Consider the following 24420-nt stretch of genomic DNA (forward strand, 5'->3'; position numbering starts at 1 on the left):
GCATCGGCACACAAGAACAAGACGGGCGGGCGGGGGGCTGCGGCGGGCACAAAGACACGTCCCTTTTGGCCCCCGGCAGAGAGCTGGGAGCCGTGCCCCTCGCCCGGGCTCACGGCCCTGCAGAGACCGCGACCACCCGCTGTGTCTGCTGTGCTCCGTGCTCCCCGCTGCCCTCCTGCTCTAACCAAGCCTTTCTTTCCAGAGCAAGTTGAGATAGAATAAGAAACACATGTCCACTACACAACCTCAGAAAGCAAAACAAAACAAAACTCATCCAAAATAAAGCTTAAATGTCGATGAAAGGAACTCTCTTTGCTAGGCTGCAAAGGACTATTTCCATCAGTGACTGACAACCCTCCCCACCTAAAATTTAAAAACTTCTCTCTGGAAAAACCATGTTGAATTTCTCCTGCTTCTCTGCGAACAATTGAAGGGGCTGATGTTACAAAGTTAAGGGCAGAGGCTCAGTCTGCAGAAGAATTTCCCTCGTAAAAAAAAAAAAAAAAAAAAACCCACGTTATAGAAGCGGTTAATCCCTGTAACGAAAAGGAGGAATGTTTCCCATCCCAGGGAAACGTGACCCATGGACAAGCGGTGGTGCAGAGCCCAGCTCACCAAGCACCCCCCAGGCCTGCACTTCCTATGGCCCTTTCCCTTGGCTGAGCTCTCCCTGGGCCTGACGAGCCACCACCCAGGCTCCACCCTGGGAAGCTCAACTTCAGACACTGCCCCCTCATCACCAGCCTGTGCCGGCCTCCTTCTCCATTGCAGGGGATTTCTCAGGCTGCTGGAGGTTCTGTCGTGGGGGCAGGGTGAGAAGAGAGGACGGGGGTGGGGGGGGGGCGGCCCAGAGGGATGGAGCTGGACGCTCTTTCTGGCTCCGAGTTCCAGCCCCTCGCGCAGTAATCAAAACTATTGGAAACATCTGTGCCCTTGACAGGGCCTGAGAAATAAAAATCAAGCCTGTTCTGACAAAGAACTGCATACTGAGTCAAAATTCTTTTTCAAAGGCTTTAGGGAACTTAGTAACAAAATCTTGTATCAGAAGAATATTTTCAAACAGTGCTAGAATTATCGTCAAAAAAAGAAAATCATATCTTCTCGGCACTGCCCCTAAGAATAAGCTGAGTTTTCCCATAAGAATTGCCTGCATGAATTTATAAGAGGATTAAATGGACATTTTCTAGTCCAGAGAAGAGACAACCCATGAATTTCTGTCTCAGTGTTCACGTTTGAATGTTTTAAACTTATTCCAAAGCTCGTCTTTAAAACCAGGCTTGTTAATTTAAAAAAACAAACAAACAAAACAAAAACTTTTTTTTGTATGAAAGACTTAAAATAACTATTTTGAAGTATCAATGCAAGTCATTACAGCCTTTCAAGTAGAATTAAACTCCCAGTAAGAAAAAGTTTAGGCTATATATTATACATAATTATATATATATATTACATCATTAACAGGTCTTTCCTTACCAGTGATATTTCTACCCCTAGTGACATAATTTCATCACTATGTTGAAGGAGTTACCATTCCATTTATCTAGTTTAGAAATTCACTTTTCCTTTTCAACCACATTTTGTGAAAGTTTTCACTTTATCTTTTTCATATCTATATATTTTACGGACTTGTATCATGGGCTCCTTACCACACGCAGTTTAGGATTGTAATTTATGAAAATCTCAATCCCCATGGCATATGGTAACTCTTGTGACATTCTCATTAAAAGATATTTTTCCCCACTATTTCTGTTTTTCACCTTAAAAAAATTACATGTGATGATTAAAAAGCATGGTGGTAAAATGGTCTTAATTGGAGCAAGGGCCCGCGGATACTTTATAATGAAATGCCTCCTCCAAGACCACCTGTGTCCCTCTGAAAGGGCGGCCAGGGGAACTCCAAGGACCCAGATGCATGCACACTTGGCAGAATCAAACCAGAATCCCTTTGCCTGAATTCTCTCAATGACCGAAAATGAGTAAGTGGCTGCTGTTTCACCCAAAAGGAAGAAACACTTGCAGCGTCCCAGGGACCGAACCCAGGACTCCTGCACTGCAGGCGGATTCTTTACCCTGTGCTGCAGGCACGCAGACCTTCCACAACCGCCACACAGAACAGAACTGACTTTTTACGTTTTCTGGAGAAACCATGTTTTACGATTTTCCTTCGCCTGAACCCAGGCAAGGACTAAGTGAAGCGGAGCCGTGGCTGGGGGCTTCTCGCCCGCCCGTTGGTCTCCAGCAGCCCCTCCCTAGAGCTCTGCAATGAGGCCTGTTTGTATTCCAAGAACACAGCTTGGGAGGACAACAGCCAGCGCCTGGCTCGAATGACCAGCTCCCAGGTGAGTTGTGGGCCAGGCTCCGCCAGAGGAAGAGGGGCTCTTGACTCATGCGAGGGTGGTGTAGCCCTCGCTGCAAGTGAACCTGCTTCCAGAACCTCAAATTGGCTGCAGGTGGGTGTCACACCAAATTTCTGAGAGCGCTTCAGAAGGAGGAGGGACGCAGGCTAATAAAAGCCACCTCCCCTCCAGGGCAGAGAGTACAACCCGCAAAGTCACATCCTCCAGCCCAGTACAACGCGGGTGCTTAGAAACCACACTGAGGGGCTTGCGGTTCTGCAGGAGACTCACACAGAGCAGAAAGTGGTCCCTCGGCTGAAGGGGATTGGAAAGGATGGCTCCGTCACGGTTACAAGAGACAGGCCACACCGGCAGCCAGAACAACCCCCGCAGGACACGCCTTACCCAGCCTCTCATCCACCCAGCAGCTTGCTCCCTGGGCCACATGGTGGAGGCCTGAGGCTTGGACTGATCAGAGGCCATCCTAACCACGTGGCCACCAGGCCCCCTTGCTCACCCCAACCCCAAGGCCAAGTTCACAGGACAAGCCGTCACAAAACCTGCTGCTGGGTTTCCAAATGACCACTGTAAGCCTCTCGCACATCCGGGTGAAAAAAAGAAATCTGCGAGAACTGAAAAATGCAAGATGGCAAAAATGCTGTGTTTCTCACCACCCTCCCCCTGCCAAGAGAAAGAAGTGGGGAGAGGGGGAAGCAAAAAGAAAACATAAAGAAATCTATGAGAAAAAGCTTTTCCCAAAGTAGCAGCTTACCAAATCCAGCATTTTATTTAGGAAAGAAACTCTGGGTATAGTTTTTTTTTTTCAGGGAGGTTAACCCTTTCCCCATTACTAATGTGATCACAAGCGGTTCTGACTTTAAAATAACTCTTGGAAGTCTTCCTTGACTGTGACACACATGAGATGCAACGGACAGTTACGGTGTCAAGAAGCTCAAACTTCCCTGATGGTGCAGTGGCTAAGAGTTCCGCCTGCCAACGCAGGAAACATGGCTTCCATCCCCAGGCCAGGAAGACCCCACATGCCTTGGGGCAACTAAGCCCATGTGCCACAACCACTGAACCTGGGCTCTGGAGTCAACGACTGAAACCCGAGCACCCGAGAGCCTGTTCTCTGCAACAAGAGAAGCCACTGAAATGAGAAACCTGGGCACTTGGCAACGAAGGATGGCCCCTGCTTGCCACAACTAGAGAAAGCCTGTGCAAAAGCAAGGAAAACCCAGCACAGCCAAAAATAAATGAATAAAAAGGTTAAAACAAAAGCATGCCAAGAAGTTCAATTGGAAAGATGTATTTGAAAAGGCAAACTTTAAGTGTGAAAAAGCCAGGCAAAGCAGAGAGAAGACAGCTCCCGGGTTCCAGGCTTCTGGGCTCTGAGCTCTGCAGAAGCTGGGTCCATGCCACACTTGCCCTCACTCTGAACATGTCAGAACCAGAGGCACAGGACCGTGCTGGGCAGGTGCTGAGAGCTGAGCTGCGGGGCAGGACTAAACAGCTTCGTTGACTGAAAAGCGGGAAGAGGAAGGAAAGTCAGGAAGCAGACAGCTGGACCCACGCGTGCTATTTTCAGTCACAGGCCTGGAAAGCAAGACCACGGGAGGGCAGGGAGCCCAGAGGCGCCTGCTCGCTGTGTTTGCTGAGTGAGCAGCACTTATCCACAAACACTCATTTGAAAGGCCTCTTTCTTTATCCCCTGAAAACCTAAGGCATGGCAGGCAGGTAACCAGCTGACTGGTCCCTCCCACAAAAGAACAGGCGGAATAAACCTTTCGCCTCAAGTTGGAATCAAAGATGGGCCACCGTCGTCAACAGTGACTTTGATGGGCACCGTAACCTTTATGTTGAAAAGCACTTCTTGATCCGCCACTGGTTTTTGAAATACTTCTGTTGCCGTTATGCCTGAAGTTGTACTTTTGAAATAAATCTGCCTTTTCTTAGAACTGAGGCACTCTACCCTAGCGTGGGGGGAACTTTGTTTTTCTGATTGAGTAACTCAAGTCAGCAAAGACTGCATTCATTTTGTGGCTTTATGGGTGCACTTAAGAAACTTGTTAAAAATTATAAAAAGCCACCATCACTTGGAAAGATAGAGGGAACGAATGCCAGGTGCCACCTTCGCCAGGCTGCTGGCGGGGAGGGTGTCCCCTGCTTGTTTCTGCAGGGCAGCACCTGGCCTGGGCTGCACAAGGGGTGATGGCCTCATATCTGGGGATGCACGAATGAACCTCATGAAGAGCACGGAGTCATCACCCTACACGTGTGCAGCTGATGTGGTAGGACTGAAGAAGTGGTTGGGAAAACGTCTCAAGCGAGACTCTTCCCTTCTTCAGAGGCTGCCCATTCGGTATGTGGTCAGTGTTTACTGCTGAGACACCAAGATGCGAAAGTCCAGGTGCTAAATCTTAGCAGTTTACCTTTCGCACAGCTTCGAGCTTCCAACAAACACAGCTTCTAAATCCACTGCAATCAAGAGTGCTCAGCTAATGGACAAGGAAGTTGTGGTACAAATACACAATGGGATATTACTCAGCTACAAAAAGGAACGCATTTGAGTCAGTTCTAATGAGGTGGATGAACCTAGAGCCTGTCATACAGAGTGAAGTCAGTCAGGAAGAGAAAGACAAATATCGTATATTAACACATACATGTGGAGTCTAGACGGAGAAGGCATGGCAACCCACTCCAGTACTCTTGCCTGGAAAATCCCATGGACGGAGAAGCCTGGTAGGCTGCAGTCCATGGGGTCGCTAAGAGTGGGGCACGACTGAGCGACTTCACTTTCATGCACTGGAGAAGGAAATGGCAACCCACTCCAGTATTCTTGCCTGGAGAATCCCAGGGACAGAGGAGCCTAGTGGGCTGCCATCTATGGGGTCGCACAGAGTCGGACATGATTGAAGCGACTTAGCAGCAGCAGCATGGAGTCTAGAGGGCTTCCCCAGTGGCTCAGAGGTAAAGAATCAGCCTTCGGTGCAGGAGTTGCAGGAGATGCAAGTTTGATCCCTGGGTCAGGGAAGATCCCCTGGAGGAAGAAATGCAACCCACTTCAGTATTCGTGCCTGGAGAATCTCATGAACAGAGGAGCCTGGTGGGCTACAGTCCATAAGGTCTCAAAGAGTCAGACACGACTAAAGAGACTTGGCATGCACGTGTGGAGTATAGAAAGATAGCACTGATGATCCGACTTGCAGGGCAGCAAAGGAGACACAGACATTTTGGACACAGTAAGGGAAGGAGAGGGTGGGATGATATGAGCAAATAGCACTGAAACATATACATGCCGTATGTAAAACAGATCCCCAGTAGAGGTTCAATGTATGATGAAGGGAACCCAGAGCCTAGAGGGGTGGGATGGGAGGGAGGTGGGGGGGCGGTTCCAGAGGGAGGGGACACATGTACACCTGATGCCGATTCACGTTGATGTACAGCAAAAATCATCACAATACAGTAATTATGCTCTAATTAAACATTTTTTAAAAATAAAACAACAAAAAAGTGCTCAGTAAGAGGCCACTGTATAGCAATTGCAAGAGCAAATAATGAGTGGCTGAGAAGGAGGTGCTTTTTCAAATGAAGACACAGTCACAGCTAAAACCTATGCAGCACTCAGGACATGCAAGGCACTGTTCTACATGCACAGTTTTAGTACAGCCCTGGAGTGGGGAGCAGTATTGTCCGCTTTTACAGATAAGGAAACAGGTGCAGAGGCTGCTGAGAAGCAGAGCTCAGAGGCCTGGCTGGGGAGCCCCACCCTGCTCAGTCGTGTCCGACTCTTTACAACCCCATGGACTGTAACCCGCCAGGCTCCTCTGTCCATGGAATTCTCCAGGCACGAATACTGGAGTGGGTTGCCATTTTCTTCTCCAGGGATCTTCCCTGACCCAGGGATTGAACCTGCGTCTCCTGCACTGCAGGCAGATCCTTTACCGTCTGAGCCACCAGGGAAGCCCAATCATCTGCTGCTGGTCATTAAAGACTTTGCTTACCCTACTCTTGTTACCGTCTGGGCAGAGTCAGGACTCTGATGCCTGGGAATTGAAACTATGTGCTGTCAATGGAAAGGCTTCCGGATGGAGTGACTCAATTCCATGCCTATTCGGGCAAACCTACAGGAGGCCCTGGGAGGTTCTGGCAAACCCAGCCCATGGGGCAGAATCTGAGTCAAGACTGCCTCTTGCTTCTAGCAGCTTCGGGCAGAGGGGAGAGCATGAGCTTAAGGGCATTGGCACATAGGCCAGGGATGTGAGCAGTGAGGCTGAATGCAAGCGGGAGGCACTTCCTAAGTAGGCTTGACGCAGTTTTCCTTTCTTAAAAACATGAATCCAGCCACATTTTAAAACGTACTGGCATTAATTACTTTATATGCTGCCGCAGAACTACAATCTGTGTAAACCTGTCCAAGTTCCTACAGTGGAGACTGTCGCTTCCCAGAGGTTTATTGACTTTTTAAACTGCATAAAATTTCATATCCCCAACGTAGCACTAAATACACTTCATGAAAAAGAACTGAAACCGTTTATTTTTCTAAATGTGTGGACTTACACATTCACATCCCAAGCTTAGGGCAGAGCATGCCAAGTACCAACCTCAAGTGAACGTCTCGCTCATTACAAATAAGACCTGCATGGCCTTAGCCCTGAAGAAAGCTCACACCTGGCCCCCTGCTGGCCTGGGCCCCTTTCCCCGAGGCTGCCCTGGCTTGCCTTGGCTACTTTTTCCATCCCGACTTCAAGATGCTTTGTTCTATGCTGCTGCTGCTGCTAAGTCACTTTAGCCGTGTCCGACTCTGTGTGACCCCATAGACGGCAGCCCACCAGGCTCCTCCATCCCTGGCGTTCTCCAGGCAAGAACACTGGAGTGGGTTGCCATTTCGTTCTCCAATGCATGAAAGTGAAAAGTGAAAGTGAAGTCGCTCAGTCGTGTCCGACTCCTAGCAACCCCATGGACTGCGGCCTACCAGGCTCCTCCGTCCATGGGATTTTCCAAGCAAGAGTATTGATTGGCATGGGTTGCCATTGCCTTCTCCAGCTTTGTTCTATAGTAGCTTATATTTGACCCTCATATTTTTCTTTTTTCCTTATATATATACATTTTTGTTATATGAAGCAATCCACAAGACTAATAAAGAGGACAGAAGGAAAAAAATATTAAAAGCTGCTTCTTTAATATGCTAAAAGTACTTAGCTTGTACTCAGCTTGAGTGTGAAATAACAGGGTGTAGAGTCGCCAGGTAATTAAATGCACATTCTGTTTCTGGCTCCCCACTCCACTGCTGGGTGGCCTGTGAGGGTCACCAGGCCTCCCTCGTCCCCTCGGTGCCCCGGAGGCTTTTCCTCCCTACCTCGGGGAGGCAAGCTCAGGACAAATGAGGTAAGAATCTGGCAAGCGTCTGATTCCTTTGGAACCCAAATCATAATTTCATGAGATCGCTTTATCAGCACAATACCATTGAGATGAGCAGGAATCAGTGCTGAACTTACATCTGAGACAGAGAGATGGCCTATTTCAAAACCGACATTTCAAGGAAAGAAAGGTCCTTGTGGGGACCCGTGGTCTGCATCGGCTAACAGTGTCCCCTGGAAAGCGGGGGTCTCCAGCAGCCCCTCCTTCACAGACTCATAACCTTCTGCGCCTCGTCTGAGAGTCACTACGGCACTGGGCAGATAACTTTTCCTCAAGAATTCTCCAAGAGGCCAAGTCAAAAACATCCCCCCACCCAGTTTCTGAAAGGGAACCAAACTCCATGATAACAACTAACTCATAACAGACATCGTAAATGAGGTCCAAGAGGCAGAATATGGTTAAGTAATTGCGCTTGCCAGATCTATCTGCCTCTGTCAGCAGAGGCTGTTTAAACTTGAAATATGGAGGGTGGGAAGAACCTCGATACATACGAAAAGTTAACTGCCTCAGAGATAAGAGGAGGGTTTTCTGGTTAAGCCCAGTTTAGCACAACAGTGCATTTTACAAACTGATGCAGAAAAGGAGGCCGTTTCCTAAATGTATCCCCCCGAGTCATCGACTGACCCTGAAATGTTCTATCGGAGAAGTACAGACAGGCAGATGGCTGCAAGAAGAAGGCGGAGAACACACGTGTGCAGGCACATGCGTGTGTGGTTGCAGACATGGGCCGTGCCCTGTATGAGGCTCCAGGGGTGTGGCCCCTCCAAACCCCACACTCAGAAGCATCCACGCGGCTTGTTCTCCTCAGTGCAGAGCCCAGAGTGGAGGGAGACAAGCCCCTGCAGCTCCACGGCCTGAGGAGGACACGTCAGCCCTTTCACGTACTTCTGAGCCTACTGAAGACCTGTGGCCTCAATGAGGGGCATTAAGTACACGCCACCTCCACTTCAGTCAACAGCTTTGGCGTGTCACTGCCCATGCTTCAGAGTCATGAGGACATTAGGCTGAGAATGAGGCCACCGCCTCCGCAGCCCTGGGGCCACGGGTGGAGGACTGACGACAGGCCGCCTCACAGAAGTGGCCCTGGGAGCGGGTGGGGGCTTCTGAGCCAAGGAAGGAAGTTTTGAGATGGGGTATGAGAGGCGGTAAACCAAAACTGGTGAATTGCCTTCAGGGATAAAATACTTAGGAGGCGGCTCTTTAATAATCCTAATACCCCAGTAGATCCCCAGTGTAAAATGACTAATTTCTGCAAACCCATGCTTCTGTGAGTGGTTGATTCCTTCCCTCTCATAAGGTACTAGAACTTGCTGCCTTAAAAGCAACAGTTCCCAGGATAATGCCGTATTTTTTCTACAGGAGCTGTGCAGGCTCGATTCTGAGTTCCTAGAACAAGTGAACAAGTTCCAAGCAGAACAAGTGAACCCTTCCCAACTCCAGGATAGAGCTTTATTTCTGAGGTAAACCTTCTGTGGACTCCAGTCAACTGCAGGTCAGAGGACGGGGCCCCCGGTTCTGTGGGGGGCCAGAGCCACGGCCTGGTGCCGGGCAGCTGCACTTCAAAGTCGGGGGCTGGAGAACTAGGAGCCCCCCTTACCAGGTGCAGGGATTACTTCCCAACTCTCACCACCACCCATCCAGACAGAAACCACCAGAGAGAAACAAAGTTGCCTTTCTTCTAGAACTGATCTCTGGAAAACACCTTAACATCCTTTCCAAAAGGCAGAACTTTTTACACTTATGTTTCTCTGGCAATTTCACTCAAATAACTTATTTTTAGAATAGACTTTACATACACAGGTATATATGAATAGCTAGCCCCTTGTTTTTATAGAATCTTAGTTCCCGGTCCAGGGATTGAACCCACACCCTCAGCAGGGAAAGTGCTGCGTGGACACCTGGCCGCTAGGGAATTCCCTAAGTACACTTATAAATTCAGATAAACACAGACCAGATCCATGAGAGAATATCTGGTAAGACTGTGAGTTTGGGGCCTGGTGGGCCCCCAGCGGGGGTGTGATGCTCAGTCAGCCTCAGGGGGTCTGTGAGTGGGTCTGGATGAAGGCGGCCGGTCCCCTCTGCATGAGCCTCGGTTATTTCGGACTTTTCCTTCAGGTGGAAGTCTTGTGCGACTATTTAGATAACCTAATTACCTCAAAATTTTTTTTTTTTTTTTTTTAAGAAAACACTCGGGATTACTCTAAAGAAAAATGTCCAAGTTCAATTTATTTTCTAAACCACAAGACTACGGGTGGGGCTGCAGAGAGAGGCTATTAGGCACTGAATGCATGAACAGCTCATTTATCTTATTCCTCGTTATTACCACTGGCGAGAAATACTTGCTAAATGTAATACACTGAGCTGGGAACAAAATCAAATGAGACACTGTTTTTTTTTGTTCTCCAATCCTGATACTCAAAGCAGTCTAAGTTCTGGGACTTATTACTTACTGAAGTCAAAAAGGAGGTTGGGAAAGAGCTAATTACTCGAATTAGAAGGATTCTGAAAAAATGAAAGTGGTGAGGAAAACATTTTTAAACCTACTTACTTCTGTCCTGGAAACAACAGTCAATACCGTGAATTCTTCTGCAAAGCTGAGTGAGAAAAGAGCCACGTCTGGGCCCCTGAGACCAGCTGCTGGGCTCTCTCCTCTGACAGCAGTCGCTCCCAAGAGACAGGAGGTCGGGGCGGGGAGTGGGCTGTCGCTGAGCGCAGACAGACCCTAGATCCTGGGACTAAGGACCCGCGTGGGGAAGTCCAGGGTCAGACAGGGAGAAACTACCTAGGAATCCTGAACCGATGGCAAGATCAAGGAAGCCCCTGAGTGAGTGAGTGGAAGTCGCTCAGTTGTGTCCGACTCTTTTCAACCCCATGGACTATATGGTCCATGGAATCCTCTAGGCCTGAATACTGAAGAAGCCTTTCCCTTCTGCAGGTGATCTTCCCAACCCAGGGATCGAACCCAGGTCTCCCACATTGCAGGCAGATTCTTTACCAGCTAAGCCACCAGGGAAACCCAAGAATACTCGAGTGGGTAACCTATCCCCTTCTCCAGCGGATCTTCCCAACCAAGGAATCAAACTGGGGTCTCCTGCATTGCGGGCGGACTCTTTCCCAACTGAACTATGAGGGAAGCCCAACAAAACCCCTACTTGCTGTTAAATAATTTGTTTCAAGAACCTGGTCTGGTCCTCTAGCAAGGGAACCAGGCAGGTGTTCCTCTTGGTAGGGACAGAGGCCTCTGTGGACATCGGCGCCCTCCGCTGGCTTTTGCAGGGTCCTCTAGTCACCTGTGTATCACATAAGCCCAGGCGTCCAGCTTCTCCCATTGGTTTGTTTTGTAGGTTTATTGACTTTATCAAGACAGGATCATGGGACTCTGTAGGCCACTGCTGTAGAAGTGAATCTAGACTTCTCTGATGCACATCAGACCCTCCCTCCTGGTGGTCAGCACGGGTGCAGGCCCAGCCTGGGGCCTCCTGGTGGTCAGTCCACGGTCACACAAGGCCTCGCCCACCCTCTGCAGATGCCACTGCTCCTGCTTCAGTCAGAGCAGCCCCGCTTTTATGCACCAGGGCTCTGTGTAAGATTTAATGTCAGACAATAGGGTCTTCTGCTTGATATAAAATAAGCTTAAACACACATCCTTAGGACACTCGCACAGAGAACCATGCAACGGCACTGGAGAGGATGAATGACTGTTTCCTGAATCCTCAGGGTTCAAGTCCTCTCATCCTGACACTCCGTCTTTGCTCCTGGCGCCCCTCGTAACCCATGGCAACTGTCTGAAACGCTGATGAGAAACTGTCCTTTATCAACAAACCGGAGACTGGCTACACGCGCCTCCCCAAAGAAAGGGCCAGCTCCCGCTCACCTTGTCACTGTCCAGCGTGTTCTGAGACGTCCGGGAGGCAATGGAAATCGTATCGGGCTGGCTGCTGCCATCTCCTTGGCTGTCCAAATCCTCTCCATCCCTGGAGACACAAAGATGCAGATTCCTGACACTGCTGGGTCTGCGCCTCACGACTGGTGACGAGTGTCCATCAGACAGTGGACACAGAACAGATTTGTTCAAAGAAGTGGGAATTGGTCTGTATGACTGCAGCTGATATTAACATTGATGACGGCCGATCACTCTTCAGTGACAGGCTTTGGGCTGGACTGGGCTGTGTGTCTACTACCTACCACTGCACTTAGTTCTCCCGGATCAAATACAGCCGAAATGGTCAGTGCCATCTGAGAGACGAGAAGCAAACGCGTGTAGATGCTATACAACTCGTCCAAGGTCACAGGCACTATTCACACATGCACACGGATTAACGGCTGGAAAAGGAAGAGAGAACTAGGGATGTGCATGTAGACTTTCACTGGCTTTAAGGTGAAGGAGGCTGTTGTCTTCACGAAGCCATTTCATTAGGAAGAATGATGATATGTGTGAATTGTATTTAAAAAGAACATTCCTCAAAATGTTTGAGAAAAATGATTTCTGAAAACTAGTAAGTTAACATTGCCTTGTTACTGCCCTTAAATAAACACCAACTTGGAAAAACGAACCCAGACACTGACCTCCTTCCCTTCTGTCTCGTGGCTGGAGCTGTTTTTGGGATGTGGATGGGCTCCTTCAGGGCGCCTTTCAGGTGGATGGTCCTTTCCTGGATCACCTCCCGGATATGCTTGATCCAGTCCTGCTTGTTCTCAATACTGGAGGCCTGGACAGAGGGTGAGAACTGGTCAGGGTACTGCGCTGACTACACTCAGGTGCCCACATTCCGTGAGTTGACCACACTCAGGTGCCCACATTCCGTGAGTTGTTCATTTAAAACATAACTTTTCAGCAGAAAAGCAACCATCTCCTGTATTTAATGTGCAACCCAATAAATGACCCTAATTTTGAACATTCTGTCATCCGGACCGTTTTCATTCTGTATAGCATTGATGATATTCCAGATCTCTGAATAGTCTAGCAACTGATCACTCCCCAGCCCCAAGACTTTTTAAGCAGCCTTGGGTAAATTCTAGGAAAACAGAGCGGCCCCCAAACCCAAATGTCCTGAGGTCCTTTAGGCAGACAAGTGGCCCGTGGCCCTTGCAGCACCAGGAGCAACCTGAACCAGCGGCCCCCAACCCCATCCCTCTTGCCACCTCACCCCTTGGACTCATGATCAACAGGTGCAGCTGCACCGATTCTCCACTTGCACCCGTTCCCCACCCCCACTCGCACCCTGTGGAGTAGAGGCCTCCCTAATCCTCCTGCCGTAAAGGAGGACCCGCAGCCTGGACACGTTAGAAATGTACCCAAGGTCACACTGCCAGCAGGTGAAGAGGCCAGCATTCCTGGGGGTGGACATCCACACACACCCATCCCCTCAAACTCTGCCTGAATCCACCATGCGTTAGGCTGCTGGGATAAACCAGGGCAGCCTACTGTAGCCAGTGACATATGGTGGGCTTCCCTCAACTCCACTGCATCGCTGGACAAAGGTTCTCTGGAAAGGACGCAGCACAGACACTCAACAGGCACTGACTGAATGCACACATATGGCATCAGAGTTTCCAGATTTTTCTTTTACGGTGCCTCAAAGGAGGTAGGCTTTTTTTTTTTAATTTCCCCCTCCCTTTTTACATGACCTGGGCCTTAGCAACAGTTTTTAATTTCCTTACGGAAAACATCCACCTCCTATGATATAAGCATAATTCCCTGAGAATGATTACAACAATCGTCAGTGGGACGATGCATGAGATCAGGCAGGGAGGGGAACCCAAGCATTTTCTCATGGTGGACCTTGTTTTTGTCAAGCCCCATGCTGGGAAAAGAAATTAAGACTGAGAACTCTCTTTCTAAATAACATATTTTAACTGGAGGATGTGTCTTTTCAGTTGAGGGAAATAAATGAAGGACAGAAGGAGCCTCTTGCTTCTCTTCCCAGATCCCAGGCCAGGAGAGCAGTAAAACCCACCTCTCCTGGGGAGGGAGGCAGAAAGATTAGGCAGCTGGGGAGTCTGTGCATGAAGTAAGTGTCTCAGGATGGAAACTGTGAACGATACGGAACTGTTGGAATTTACACGCCTGATACAGATGTTTGGGAGGTTAAACAAAGGGAAGTGACTGAGCAAGAACATCTGGCAGGGTTTCAACCGCAGAGGAGACCCATACCACGGTTCAGCAACAAGAGGATCCCAGTCATTTAAATAAAGCAAGCCGAGTATTACATTTATGGAGAGCAATTCTCCTAACCTTGAAGAAATTAAACGCAGAAAAAAAGGTACCAATTTTTCAGAAACGGTAAAACAAAGATAACGCAGCTGGAGGACTAAGTAAACCAGTCAATCCTACAGGAAATCAACCCTGAATATTCACTGGAAGGACAGATGTGGAAAGTGAAACTCCAATACTTTGGCCTCCTGATGCAAAGAGCCAACTCACTGGAAAAAGACCCTGATGCTGGGAAAGATTGAAGGCAGGAGGAGAAGTGGGCAACAGAGGATGAGACAGCTGGATGGCATCATCGACTCAAGTGGCCACGGGCCACTTGTCTGCCTAAAGGACATGAGTTTGAGAAACTCTGGGGGACAGCAGAAGGCAGGGAAGTCTGGCATGCGGTGGTCCCGGGATCACAGAGAGTTGGACACGGCGTAGCATCTGAACAACAACAAAGGTCCCACTTGGTTAGGAGAAGGGAAAAACCTGTTTCATACTCTCAGTAGTCTCAATCTGTTTAGGAAAGGATTTAGAAATAAACTTCTCCTTTTCAGACCATAAAAGTGAAAAACAGTCATCATTTTGTTCTACAGCTACTAGGCCATCATCACCACTGCCGTTGCCACGGTTACTGTTGCCACCGCTGCCACTGGGCCTCCCTGGCGACTATGACAGTGACGTGGGAGTCCTGCAATGCAGGAGACCCAGGTTCAAGCCCTGGGCCAGGAAGATCCCCCGGGGAAGGGAATGGCCACCCACTCCAGCATTCTTGCCTGGAGGACTTCATGGACAGAGGAGCCTGGCGGGCTACAGTCCCTGGGGCTGCAAAGAGTCAGACATGACTGAGTGATTGACAGTTTCAGTTTCTCACCACCACCGCCACCATCTCCAGCTTCCCTGGTGGCTCAGCTGGTAAAGAGTCCACCTGCAATATTAGAGACCTGGGTTCGATCCCTGGGTTGGGAAGATCCCTTGGAGGAGGCAACAGCTACCCACTCCAGTATTCTGGCCTCCAGGACTATACAGTCCATGGGGTCACAACGAGTCAGACATGACTGGGCAACTTGCACTTCACACCACCATCTACACCCTCACCACCACTTACACTGTAACTACCACCACTGTTAAAATACCCACCTCCTCCACCACCCCTACCACTGTCTACATCCTCCCCACCATCTATCACATCACCACCACCCCCTCTACCAACATCCATACCCTCACTACCATCTGTACCATAACTACCATCATCAGTGCTAAAATACCCACCAACACCTACACGACCACCACCAGCACCTACACCCTCACCACCATCTCCACCACCGCCTACACCCTCACGATCTATACAATAACCACATCACACCACTGCTAAAATATCTACCACTGCCTACACGACCACCACCAGCACCTATGCCATAACCACCACCACCAAGCAATCTCTGAAATTATTAACGACATCATTTCCTTTAGTGTCTTGCTAGAAGTCAGAAAAATACTACCCCAAATTCCCTAGAAAACAAACTTTCATTTGGTAAAGCCTATAGGAAATGTGACTGTTCAACTGCATCATGGGTATTTCATTTAGGACATAGTAAATATGGCTAAATAATAATATATCTGACTAAAATATCTGGCATGATTTCTCAGATGCACCCTTGGGCGTTTGTCACTGCAGCTAATCTGGAGAAACACTCAACCAAAGTTGGAAGTTTTCACGTCTTGAATATACTTTGAAATTTTATGCCTTAGAGAAAGCTCAGCTATCTAATATCTAGCTATCAGTGCAATTTATATTTTATAGAGCTTTATGCCAGGACTAACAAGAAAAATACACTCGGTTGGTAATTATATATTCATTGCAAAACAATCCATCATTTCCATGTGAATAAAGACCTTAGGAACACAATGGATTCCATAGTCAGCAGACACTCTATGATTGCAGTATTGTTGAATAACTCACAGTCGCTGGAAATACCGTAGAGAGATGAAAAGGAATGTAAAAGACAAAATCACTGACATGCAAGTCCATACACCAGAGGCCCATTAAGCTGCTGGCTCATCTCCCAATATTCTACAAATCTTCAGCTACATCTGCCCCCAAACATCCTAAAGTTTCTTATGGTCTTTCCAGACAGCTCAAAAACACAGTTCCATCTGTATTTTCTTAAACATGGGAGGAGGGAAGTCCCTAAGACATCCTTAGAGTCCTCCATCATTCCTAGGAGAGGTCAATATAATCAAAACAGAGTTCAAATCAAATATTCAAAGATATATTCCTCTCTCAAAGACGATATATTCAAAAACAACCTCAGTGTTTATGAACACTTCAAACGATAACATACCAAACCCTGTACCTGATTATGCCCCCCGCCCTTCTCTGCTTCCAAACTAGAAAGCCAAAGGGTCTAGGACCCCACAGAGATTCTGGGCACGTTCAGCCTTCAAAGTGTCAAAAGGCCCTCACAGATGCAGCGATGCCTATTTTCCTCTGGAAACCAGAGGTCAAGTGTACAATGGGAGCTACTGGTTCATAGCTCCCTCCTTTTGTACCTCAACTTGCTATATCTCTTAAACAATCACCCTGGATAAATACTCACTTAAAAAAAATACTCTATAAGACCAGAAGCATGGAGAAGATGAGAAAGACCTTTCTCCATGTGATCTTTTGTAGGCAGCAAAAGTTTAGCTCAAGATACTGCACCACTAGAATACCACACGGGGTTCATCTTACTGTTCTTTCTGTGGTGATCACCAAGCTTAGGGGCCACCAAGGGAACAAAAAGAAGGACACGACAACCTGTTTCAACAACAGGAAAAGGCACACGTGTAACAGATATGGTGAATGTGTCACAGAGCGCATTCCCCAGCTTCAGTGGACGTACCTTAAGGACAATCTTATTATCTGAAGTTGGTGTCCTCCCCACCCACAGTGCGAATTTGCAAGGGTCTCCTTCAACGTGCTCTGTGACACCCAGCTCTGAGGTCTGGAGAAAAAAAGACAGTTACATGATTAGGCGGGATATAGAACAGAGCGCGAGGAAGTCATCTTTGGTGACTCGTGGTCAAGCTCCATTGTAACGACAGTTTGTTTACGCTGATACACAGCCCTTGGGTCTCATTTCAGTTCAAATGAGGACATTCTGTTCTTAGGCTACCCAAGATTGGCTTCATCTCTTTCGCTTCCTCTGAGTACTTCTACCTGGAAATCCTGATGCAGGTCAACAGGCCAAGTCAGAAAAACCAAAATAGCTGAAAACTCTTATTATCTGGAAAATCAAGAGTTGACTATTTTCAGCCTTGTAAACACTAAGATGAGTCTGTCCTAGTTGTGACCAAGCTGCCGCCATGAATTTTCATTATCGAAGCAACTTCACAGAAGACAAATGGTACTTCAAAGCTCAGTTATTTTCCAATGTGCTTATCAACAGCATTAATGTACAGTAGTTCAGCAATCATTTTAAGGGCAAAGAGACAAACTTTCTGTCTGTAGTTACATGCATTTGCAGGGGTGGAGATACAGGTCAACATCTTCATCCCCCCTTCAATAATCAAGTTCATCCCAATGCATTCTCTCCCTTCCAGCAAGGGAAATGATTCATAATCTGGCCTCTGAGAGAACCTTAACTTTTAAAAGATAAATTAAGTGAAGATGTATCAGCTTCTAAAACAGACCAGAGTGGTCTCTAAGGACTGATTAAAGCCAGCTAGTGAAATGGCTAGCCAGGAATGCTGCATTTTTTCTCTGCAGTTACAATATGATCTAAAATGATGTCAGGCAGGCTGTGGGCCAAAAGACAATCTCAAGCAGGACACAAGCCAAGGAAAATGGTATGAAAGCCATTAGCTTGAATGTGTAAACTCCAGGTGATTATTAAGATGCTTTCTACGCTTGGTCGTATTCTATTGTTCCAGGACTTTGATTAACATGAGGATATCACAAAAATGTGTAAGTTGTCCAAATTCCAAGTTTCTACCAACATGTATAAGTGATCTGCCACATCTGGTGAAGAAACCGAATTCTCCTGCACTTTCTGTTCTCCAACAGTGATTTTTCCTCCCCCTGCCTGACCCTGCCCAGAAATTCTGTGTTGAGAGCCCTCTGAGGTATTGCCCGTGAAGGGGAGGCAGAGCTCAGGGGACCTGGAAGTTGACACCCGCTCGAGACTTTTCTGAGCATTGACTCGTGGTTTATAGAGACTTGGGTGGGGCTGCTAACCTGTGGAAAAAAGAACCAGGTTATATCTCTCTTGCCAGGAAGTACATGACAAGGTAAAGGTAAATGCATCGCTATATCTGTCAAGCATGGCAGAGAGGCTGTCTCTGGGTGGAAGTCGGGGGATGGAGGGCATGTGGATCTTTAAAGTGATTTTGCTTATACAATTTTCTCTAATAATCATATTTTGCTGCTGTAAAGAACCGCTAAGATCATCTATTTTTCTTAAATTTATTTTTAATGAAAAAAGTCAAGCTTCCTCATTAAGAGCCAACATTAAGACACCTGTAAGGCTGCTTAAAGGCTGCTTAAGTAAATTCCAATGCTGGTGAATGAAACATTAATTATAATGATGTGAGAACTTACTTAACCACAATCTGATATGCTTGATTTATCTATAAAGCTAGTTAAGACACCCAGGAGATAAATAATTTAATTTCACTTATAAAGTGTTCTCTTATCCCATAGTTAGATCTTACATAATTTAGAAAAAACCAAGTTTCCTAAACTTAGGGATGTTGACACTCACAAGCGCCCTCTAGTGGATTCAGGAATGTTAGAATTTGACTGAAGATGAAAATGGGACAATTTCAGATGATAGTTCAGAACAGTTTGGGAGGTTAAAACCGAAGGCAACCAACGCTAATTTTTCTCTACCCATAAAAAAACTGCAATTGTGTCACCTTTAAACTTACAATTCTGAAGGCCTGTACTTACAAACAATTTGCTTTTATAAAGGTACTTGCTTCTGCCACTGGAATCTTTTACTTCTTTACTAAACACCAAGGACATCTCAAACAGGAAGAGGTGCCGCTCACGGCCCTTTCGGATTAAGGTTTTGGGGTCCCACACTTGGAAGGATTCCTGCAGGATCAGCTCTCCCTGAGACTCAATGTTCTCATCGAACCCTAGGACGTGAAGAAAAGGCACAGTCAATTGAAAGGAAATTAGCAACGATGCAGGACTGCGTTACGGCTGCTTAAACATTTGTAAGAGGCCCATCGATTAAATCCCAGATGAGAGTTTCCCATCTGGGCCTTGGGCTCCAGTCTCCCTAGCACTGACAGAGGATAATTCTTCCTAGAAGACAGCCTTGCATGTATTCCGCACCCCGTTCAAAACAAACGCAGCCTTATTCTGCAAGTCCTCCTTCTTCACCATCTGAGACCGGCTTCAAGCACCCCATCCCTCAGTGTCCCTCCCACACTGCTCGCAGCTTTCCTCCCAGCTGCCCCATCCAGGATGGCTCACCGACCCCGACCCCCGACCCCCAACTTCCACTCTACGTCCTGAGCCTCGGCTTCCTCAGCCCAGAATGTCCTTCCTGGACTGCTCTCTGCAGTCCCAGCGTTTCTTCCAGACCCTTGTCTGGCCTTCCTCCTGGGAGACATCCCTGGTTCCCTGAGGAATTCTCTCTCCTTTAGACACAAAACTGTTGAAGTGAGTCAGTGGCGCTCTGGGCGCGGGCCGGCTTTCACCGCTGCTGTCTCTTCATGGCGTGGTGGATGCGGGGCAGGGGCAGCTAGTGATCTCCTGCCCTCTCTACCAGCAGAAGCCCCTCTGTCTCCGTGGCCGCTCAAGCCAGCCTGCATCTCCCAGCATCCTGTGGGCCGGGGCAGCCACAGCCACGCCCACCTATGCCCGGGGCCGCAAGTGTCTGCCCCGAGCGCTGGCCCCCTCCCCTGCGGCCTGCCAGATGGGAGTTTTGAACAGGGCCTTGACACACCCTGCACACCTGGCCACCCAGAACAACACCCGAGGAGTGGAGAGAGAGATCGGCCAGAGAGAGCCAGAGGCCCAGTGACCTCATGAGGGCTGCCCGCCTGCTCAGGATTTTACATCAGAGGAAGAAAGGTGTTCTGGCTTGGCCCCTGATTCTGAGGGGACGGGGTGTCTCTGCAACAATCGGGAGTGCCTCTGCCATCACCGGTAAAATGGTTCAATGCAGCCGACGGTGACGACACAGGCCAGCACAAGCTTTGGGGCAGGAGTACTGCTTAAATAACTCTTGAGTAACCTGACAATAAGAGTTAAGCTATTACAAAGAAAGAGCTTTCTTAGATAGAAGCAGTCAGGGAAATTATGCTCATGATGATAATGTTTAATTAAGCATATTTATCCGATTCTCTCTTTACCACGCTGCACATCTGGCTCGGCTGCATGGGCAGGGAGGTGGTACCTGCTTCTGCAAGGCTCCAGCAAGTGATGCAGTGGATGGAGAGATGGGGAGGACATGAGCCCTGGGGGGACCATGCAATCCTGGGGGGGTGGGTCTACCTATCCTTCCACCTGTCCATCTACCACGGAGACCGAGTGCTCCTGGGGTGCAGAGCGGAGTGGCTGCAGACAGGCTTGTAATGACGGGGGAGCATGTCGTGAGCTCCTCGAGGGAAGCAACGAGACCAATTTTTGGAAAGAGAAGGCCCCGTGCCTCCACCGGTGACTCCTAACTGAGCATGGAGGGGCAAGGACATGGGGATGGGGGCGGAGCAGCGTCGGCGGGGTGGGGGGCCTACCTTCCAGCATGCTGAGGTGCATGGCATCGTTGGCCCGCTTAGGCACGCTGAGCATCACCTCCAGCCCATCCTTGATCTCCCCCTTCCCCTCCTCGCAGCACGTGAGCAGCTCCTGTGGGAGACCAAGACCGTGAGATGTTCCACTAAGGAGGTCTTCACAGAAATCACAGAGTTTGTGAAAATCCGTGACGTTTGTGGTAAGAACAGATGTGGTCAACTGGGCAGAGATTCTCATAAGGGAATGCAGGATAAATTTGAATTGCCTCTTTAGCCAGTGGATGGAAGGGTTTGTCCTGCTCAAGTCAGGATGTTTCTTAGGCTTCAGAGGAAACCAAATGCAGTCATAGTTGAAGGTGAGTTTAGTGTAATGTTAACTACTGAGCCTCAAAAATGACAAACAATTTAATCAGGGTAGCAAAGCACAGTCACCTAGAGGTTACACTCGAAGGTGAAGTCAGAGTCCAGTGAGTCCTGCTCTGCTGGCCACAGGATCCAGCACGATCCTGAGCTCTATCTGCCTGCAATGCAGGAGACCCAGGTTCAATCCCTGGGTGGGGAAGATCCCCTGGCGAAGGGAACAGTACTCTATTCCACCGTTACTCTTGCCTGGAGAATTCCATGGACAGAGGTCTCCGGCGGGCTCAGCCTAGGGGACTGCAAAGAGTTGGACACAACTGAGCCACTAACACATACACAATGTCCCCCTACTTTGGAGCTGCCCCGTCTCCAGCCAGAACTGCATGGCTGTCCAGGTTTCTATAGGGAAACACTTCTTCTCTGTGCTGGGATGTTCAGAAAGCGCTAATGACTGCAGGATGCCTCCTCAGGGAAACAACATTTCACATCTATGTAGGAGAATACTTGTCTTAGAGGAGTGACAGCAAGGACCACAGAGTCACATTCTAAAGGGGCCAAGGTGTTTTCTCCCCGTGTATTAATGACTGTTAGCAGTCAGCATCCAGAGGGGCCAAGGTATTTTCTCCCCGTGTGTTAATGACTGTTAGCAGTCAGCAGCAACAGCCTTCTGTGTCCCGTGTTCAGCAGGAGGGTGTGGCACTGCCGCTGGCTTTAACCACACCCTGGAGGGTCCAGGGCAGTGGTCCCCATCCTTTCTGGCACCAGGTTTTGTGGAAGACACTTTTCCCATGGACGAGAGTTGGGGGGCGGGGGGCAGGCGGGGTGAGAAGAATGGTTTCAGGATGATTCAAGCACACTGCAATTATTGTGCACTTTATTCCTATGATCATTACATCAGCTCCACCTCAGATCATCAGCCATTAGATCCTGGAGGTTGGGGACCTCTGGTTTAGGGCAAAGCAGCTGCCCAACAGACCCCTGTTCTCATGGCCAGATGATGGGCACTGCTTATTCTGAGCCGCTTGGCATTAAGGGCTTTAAAACTGCCACGTGCTGAGGCTGAAAACCCCCTCATTGGGGAGCTCAGCATAGCTCATGATTGCTCAATGGAAGAACCCCTGGGCAGAATCAAGTCAGGTTTATAAATTAAAGCAGCAGCTTAATAGTGAATGACTAGATGTGAGGTCACTGAGGCTGAGATCTTTACTAGAACCACATGTGAAAAACAAAAGCCATCAATCTTGAGGACACTAAGAGGTAAACTGCCTTTGCAGAATTAGAAATCAGAGGGCAAATGTGAATATAAACAACTTAGCTTCCTGACTTCTCTTGCACATTTATAGCAACCACATATTTCTGCTGTGGTGGTCATAAAATCCCCTAATGGGAATCTGACATTCTGAAAGCGCAGGAGAGCTTTCTGATAGGAGAATGCCATAATGGGGTCCTGTCACAAAAGAATGTAGCCCCTTTGACTGCCTGTAGATTTGCTTTTTTTAAATTAACAACAACAAAAAGTCAATAAGGGTTTTGGACATTCAAAACTTCATCTTCTGTATCTCTTTTATATCCAGAAAAATTACAAGATCCCCTATTGTGTTAGGGCTGAACTGGGGACATAATCGGGTTCATGAAACAGTCTTACTGGGATAAATGGGTGTTGGGTACGTTCTGATGCTTAGTAATGTTCACCAGCTAAGGAAACAGTGGGGTAGAACATCATGAGGTGAAGTTGTAAATTAGTTTTCTTGTAGCCAAGAAAATGTCAATTATATACAATAAATCCTATAATAACTCTTACCACAAATTCTAAGCTTTGTTTGTTTACCATTGTATTGTCAAAACTAATTATTATTTGACTTTTACAAGTGCAATTTTAATTATGATTATTCACAACCAAAAAACAGCAAGGTCAGTTTGACAGAAATCATAGCAATGCACTAAATTATCCAGAATTGGCACTAAATCATTCTCTTTCCTTTCTCAATCTTATGTTAGGGACTAGGATCAGTCAGCAAAGTTCAGGTGCACAGTTAGGAAATATACTCTTATTTACCTGATACACTGAGAAATCAGTCAGGGCAAAAAATGGCAATGAATTAAAAAATAAAATTAATTTGCTAGATGTTGTTTCAAAAACTTAGAGTACTTTAGATAAATAAAACAATGTCAAAGTGGCAACACACCATGTGTAACATTTTGTAGGTTGAAGATGCTTCATACATACTTTTAAAAGGAGCTGATATTTCGTTATTCGCTGAACTGGTTTAATAAGGTAGGAGGAGATGGAATTGGCTAATCCGTGCCGCTGCTGTATTTCCTGTATTCAAAAAAGAATACACACACCACTGGGAGGTCAGACAGGAGAACTAAAAATCTACATCATTTACACGCATGATGAAATCACACAAACTACTTTTTCTATAAATATACAGAAATCTCTATTGCTTCTTTTAATAAACTCAACATAAAAATAGCAAGTCTCAATCATCACTTTGAGCCCTGAAGACACAGGGTCTCCCCTGCACTACAGGCTTTCACGTGCAGAGGTCAAGCAGGGAGGCCGACCACTCCCCGGCCTGCTCTCTGGGCCATCACTGTGCCCGCCCCCGTGGCTGTCACTGTGCCTGCCCGCCGTGGCCGTCACTGTGCCCTGCCCCCGTGTGGCCATTACTGTGCCCCAAGCCCTGGGCCATCACGCCCCCGGACCGTCACTGTGCCCCGCCCCCCGGGCTATCACTGTGCCCGCCCCCGTGTGGCCATCACTGTGCCCACCCCCGTGTGGCCATCGCTGTGCCCGCCCCCCTGGGCCCTCACTGTGCCCGCCCCCGTGCGCCATCGCTGTGTCCTGCCCCTGTGGCTGTCACTGTGCCTGCCCGCCATTGCCATCACTGTGCCCACCCCCCCAGGCCGTCACTGTGCCCCGCCCCCGTGTGGCCATTACTATGCCCCAACCCCTGGGCCGTCACTGTGCCCGCCACCGGGGGCCATCACCGTGCCCCGCCCCCCGGGCCCTCACTGTGCCCATCCCCCTGGGCCCTCACTGTGCCCGCCCCCCGGGCCCTCACTGTGCCCGCCCCCCTGGGCCCTCACTGTGCCCGCCCCCGTGTGGCCATCGCTGTGCCCGCCCCCCTGGGCCATCTACGAGCCCGCTCCCCTAGGCCCTCACTGTGCCCCGCCCCCGTGTGGCCATCACTGTGCCCCGCCCCCATGTGGCCATCACTGTGCCCGCCCCCTGGGGCCGTCGATGTGTCCACCCCCCTGGCCCTCACTGTGCCCCGTCCCCCATGGCTGTCACTGTGCCCGCCCTACAGTCAGACTCTCTGGCTATAGCTCCTGAAGCTCCAGCCACATGTGCACCCTCGTCACAGACCACAT

The 24420-nt window shown here is 48.5% G+C and overlaps 1 protein-coding gene across 4 annotated transcripts in view; it reads right to left on the reverse strand.

Annotated features, from left to right (window-relative positions):
* The window catches only part of TRIO (trio Rho guanine nucleotide exchange factor), a 361479-nt gene that overhangs the window by 89407 nt on the left and 247652 nt on the right, over window positions 1–24420 (reverse strand). For all 4 annotated transcript variants that reach the window (XM_070774837.1, XM_070774838.1, XM_070774840.1 and 1 more), the window contains exons 28-33: window positions 23270–23362; window positions 20686–20797; window positions 18887–19077; window positions 16839–16940; window positions 12324–12466; window positions 11632–11731 (exon numbers count right to left, since the gene is read on the reverse strand). In XM_070774837.1, the coding sequence (XP_070630938.1) occupies window positions 11632–11731; window positions 12324–12466; window positions 16839–16940; window positions 18887–19077; window positions 20686–20797; window positions 23270–23362 (741 nt within the window). The remainder of the gene's footprint in view (window positions 1–11631; window positions 11732–12323; window positions 12467–16838; window positions 16941–18886; window positions 19078–20685; window positions 20798–23269; window positions 23363–24420) is intronic.

Source organism: Bos indicus, chromosome 20, assembly GCF_029378745.1.
Source record: "Bos indicus isolate NIAB-ARS_2022 breed Sahiwal x Tharparkar chromosome 20, NIAB-ARS_B.indTharparkar_mat_pri_1.0, whole genome shotgun sequence".
Classification (NCBI taxonomy): Eukaryota; Metazoa; Chordata; class Mammalia; order Artiodactyla; family Bovidae; genus Bos; species Bos indicus.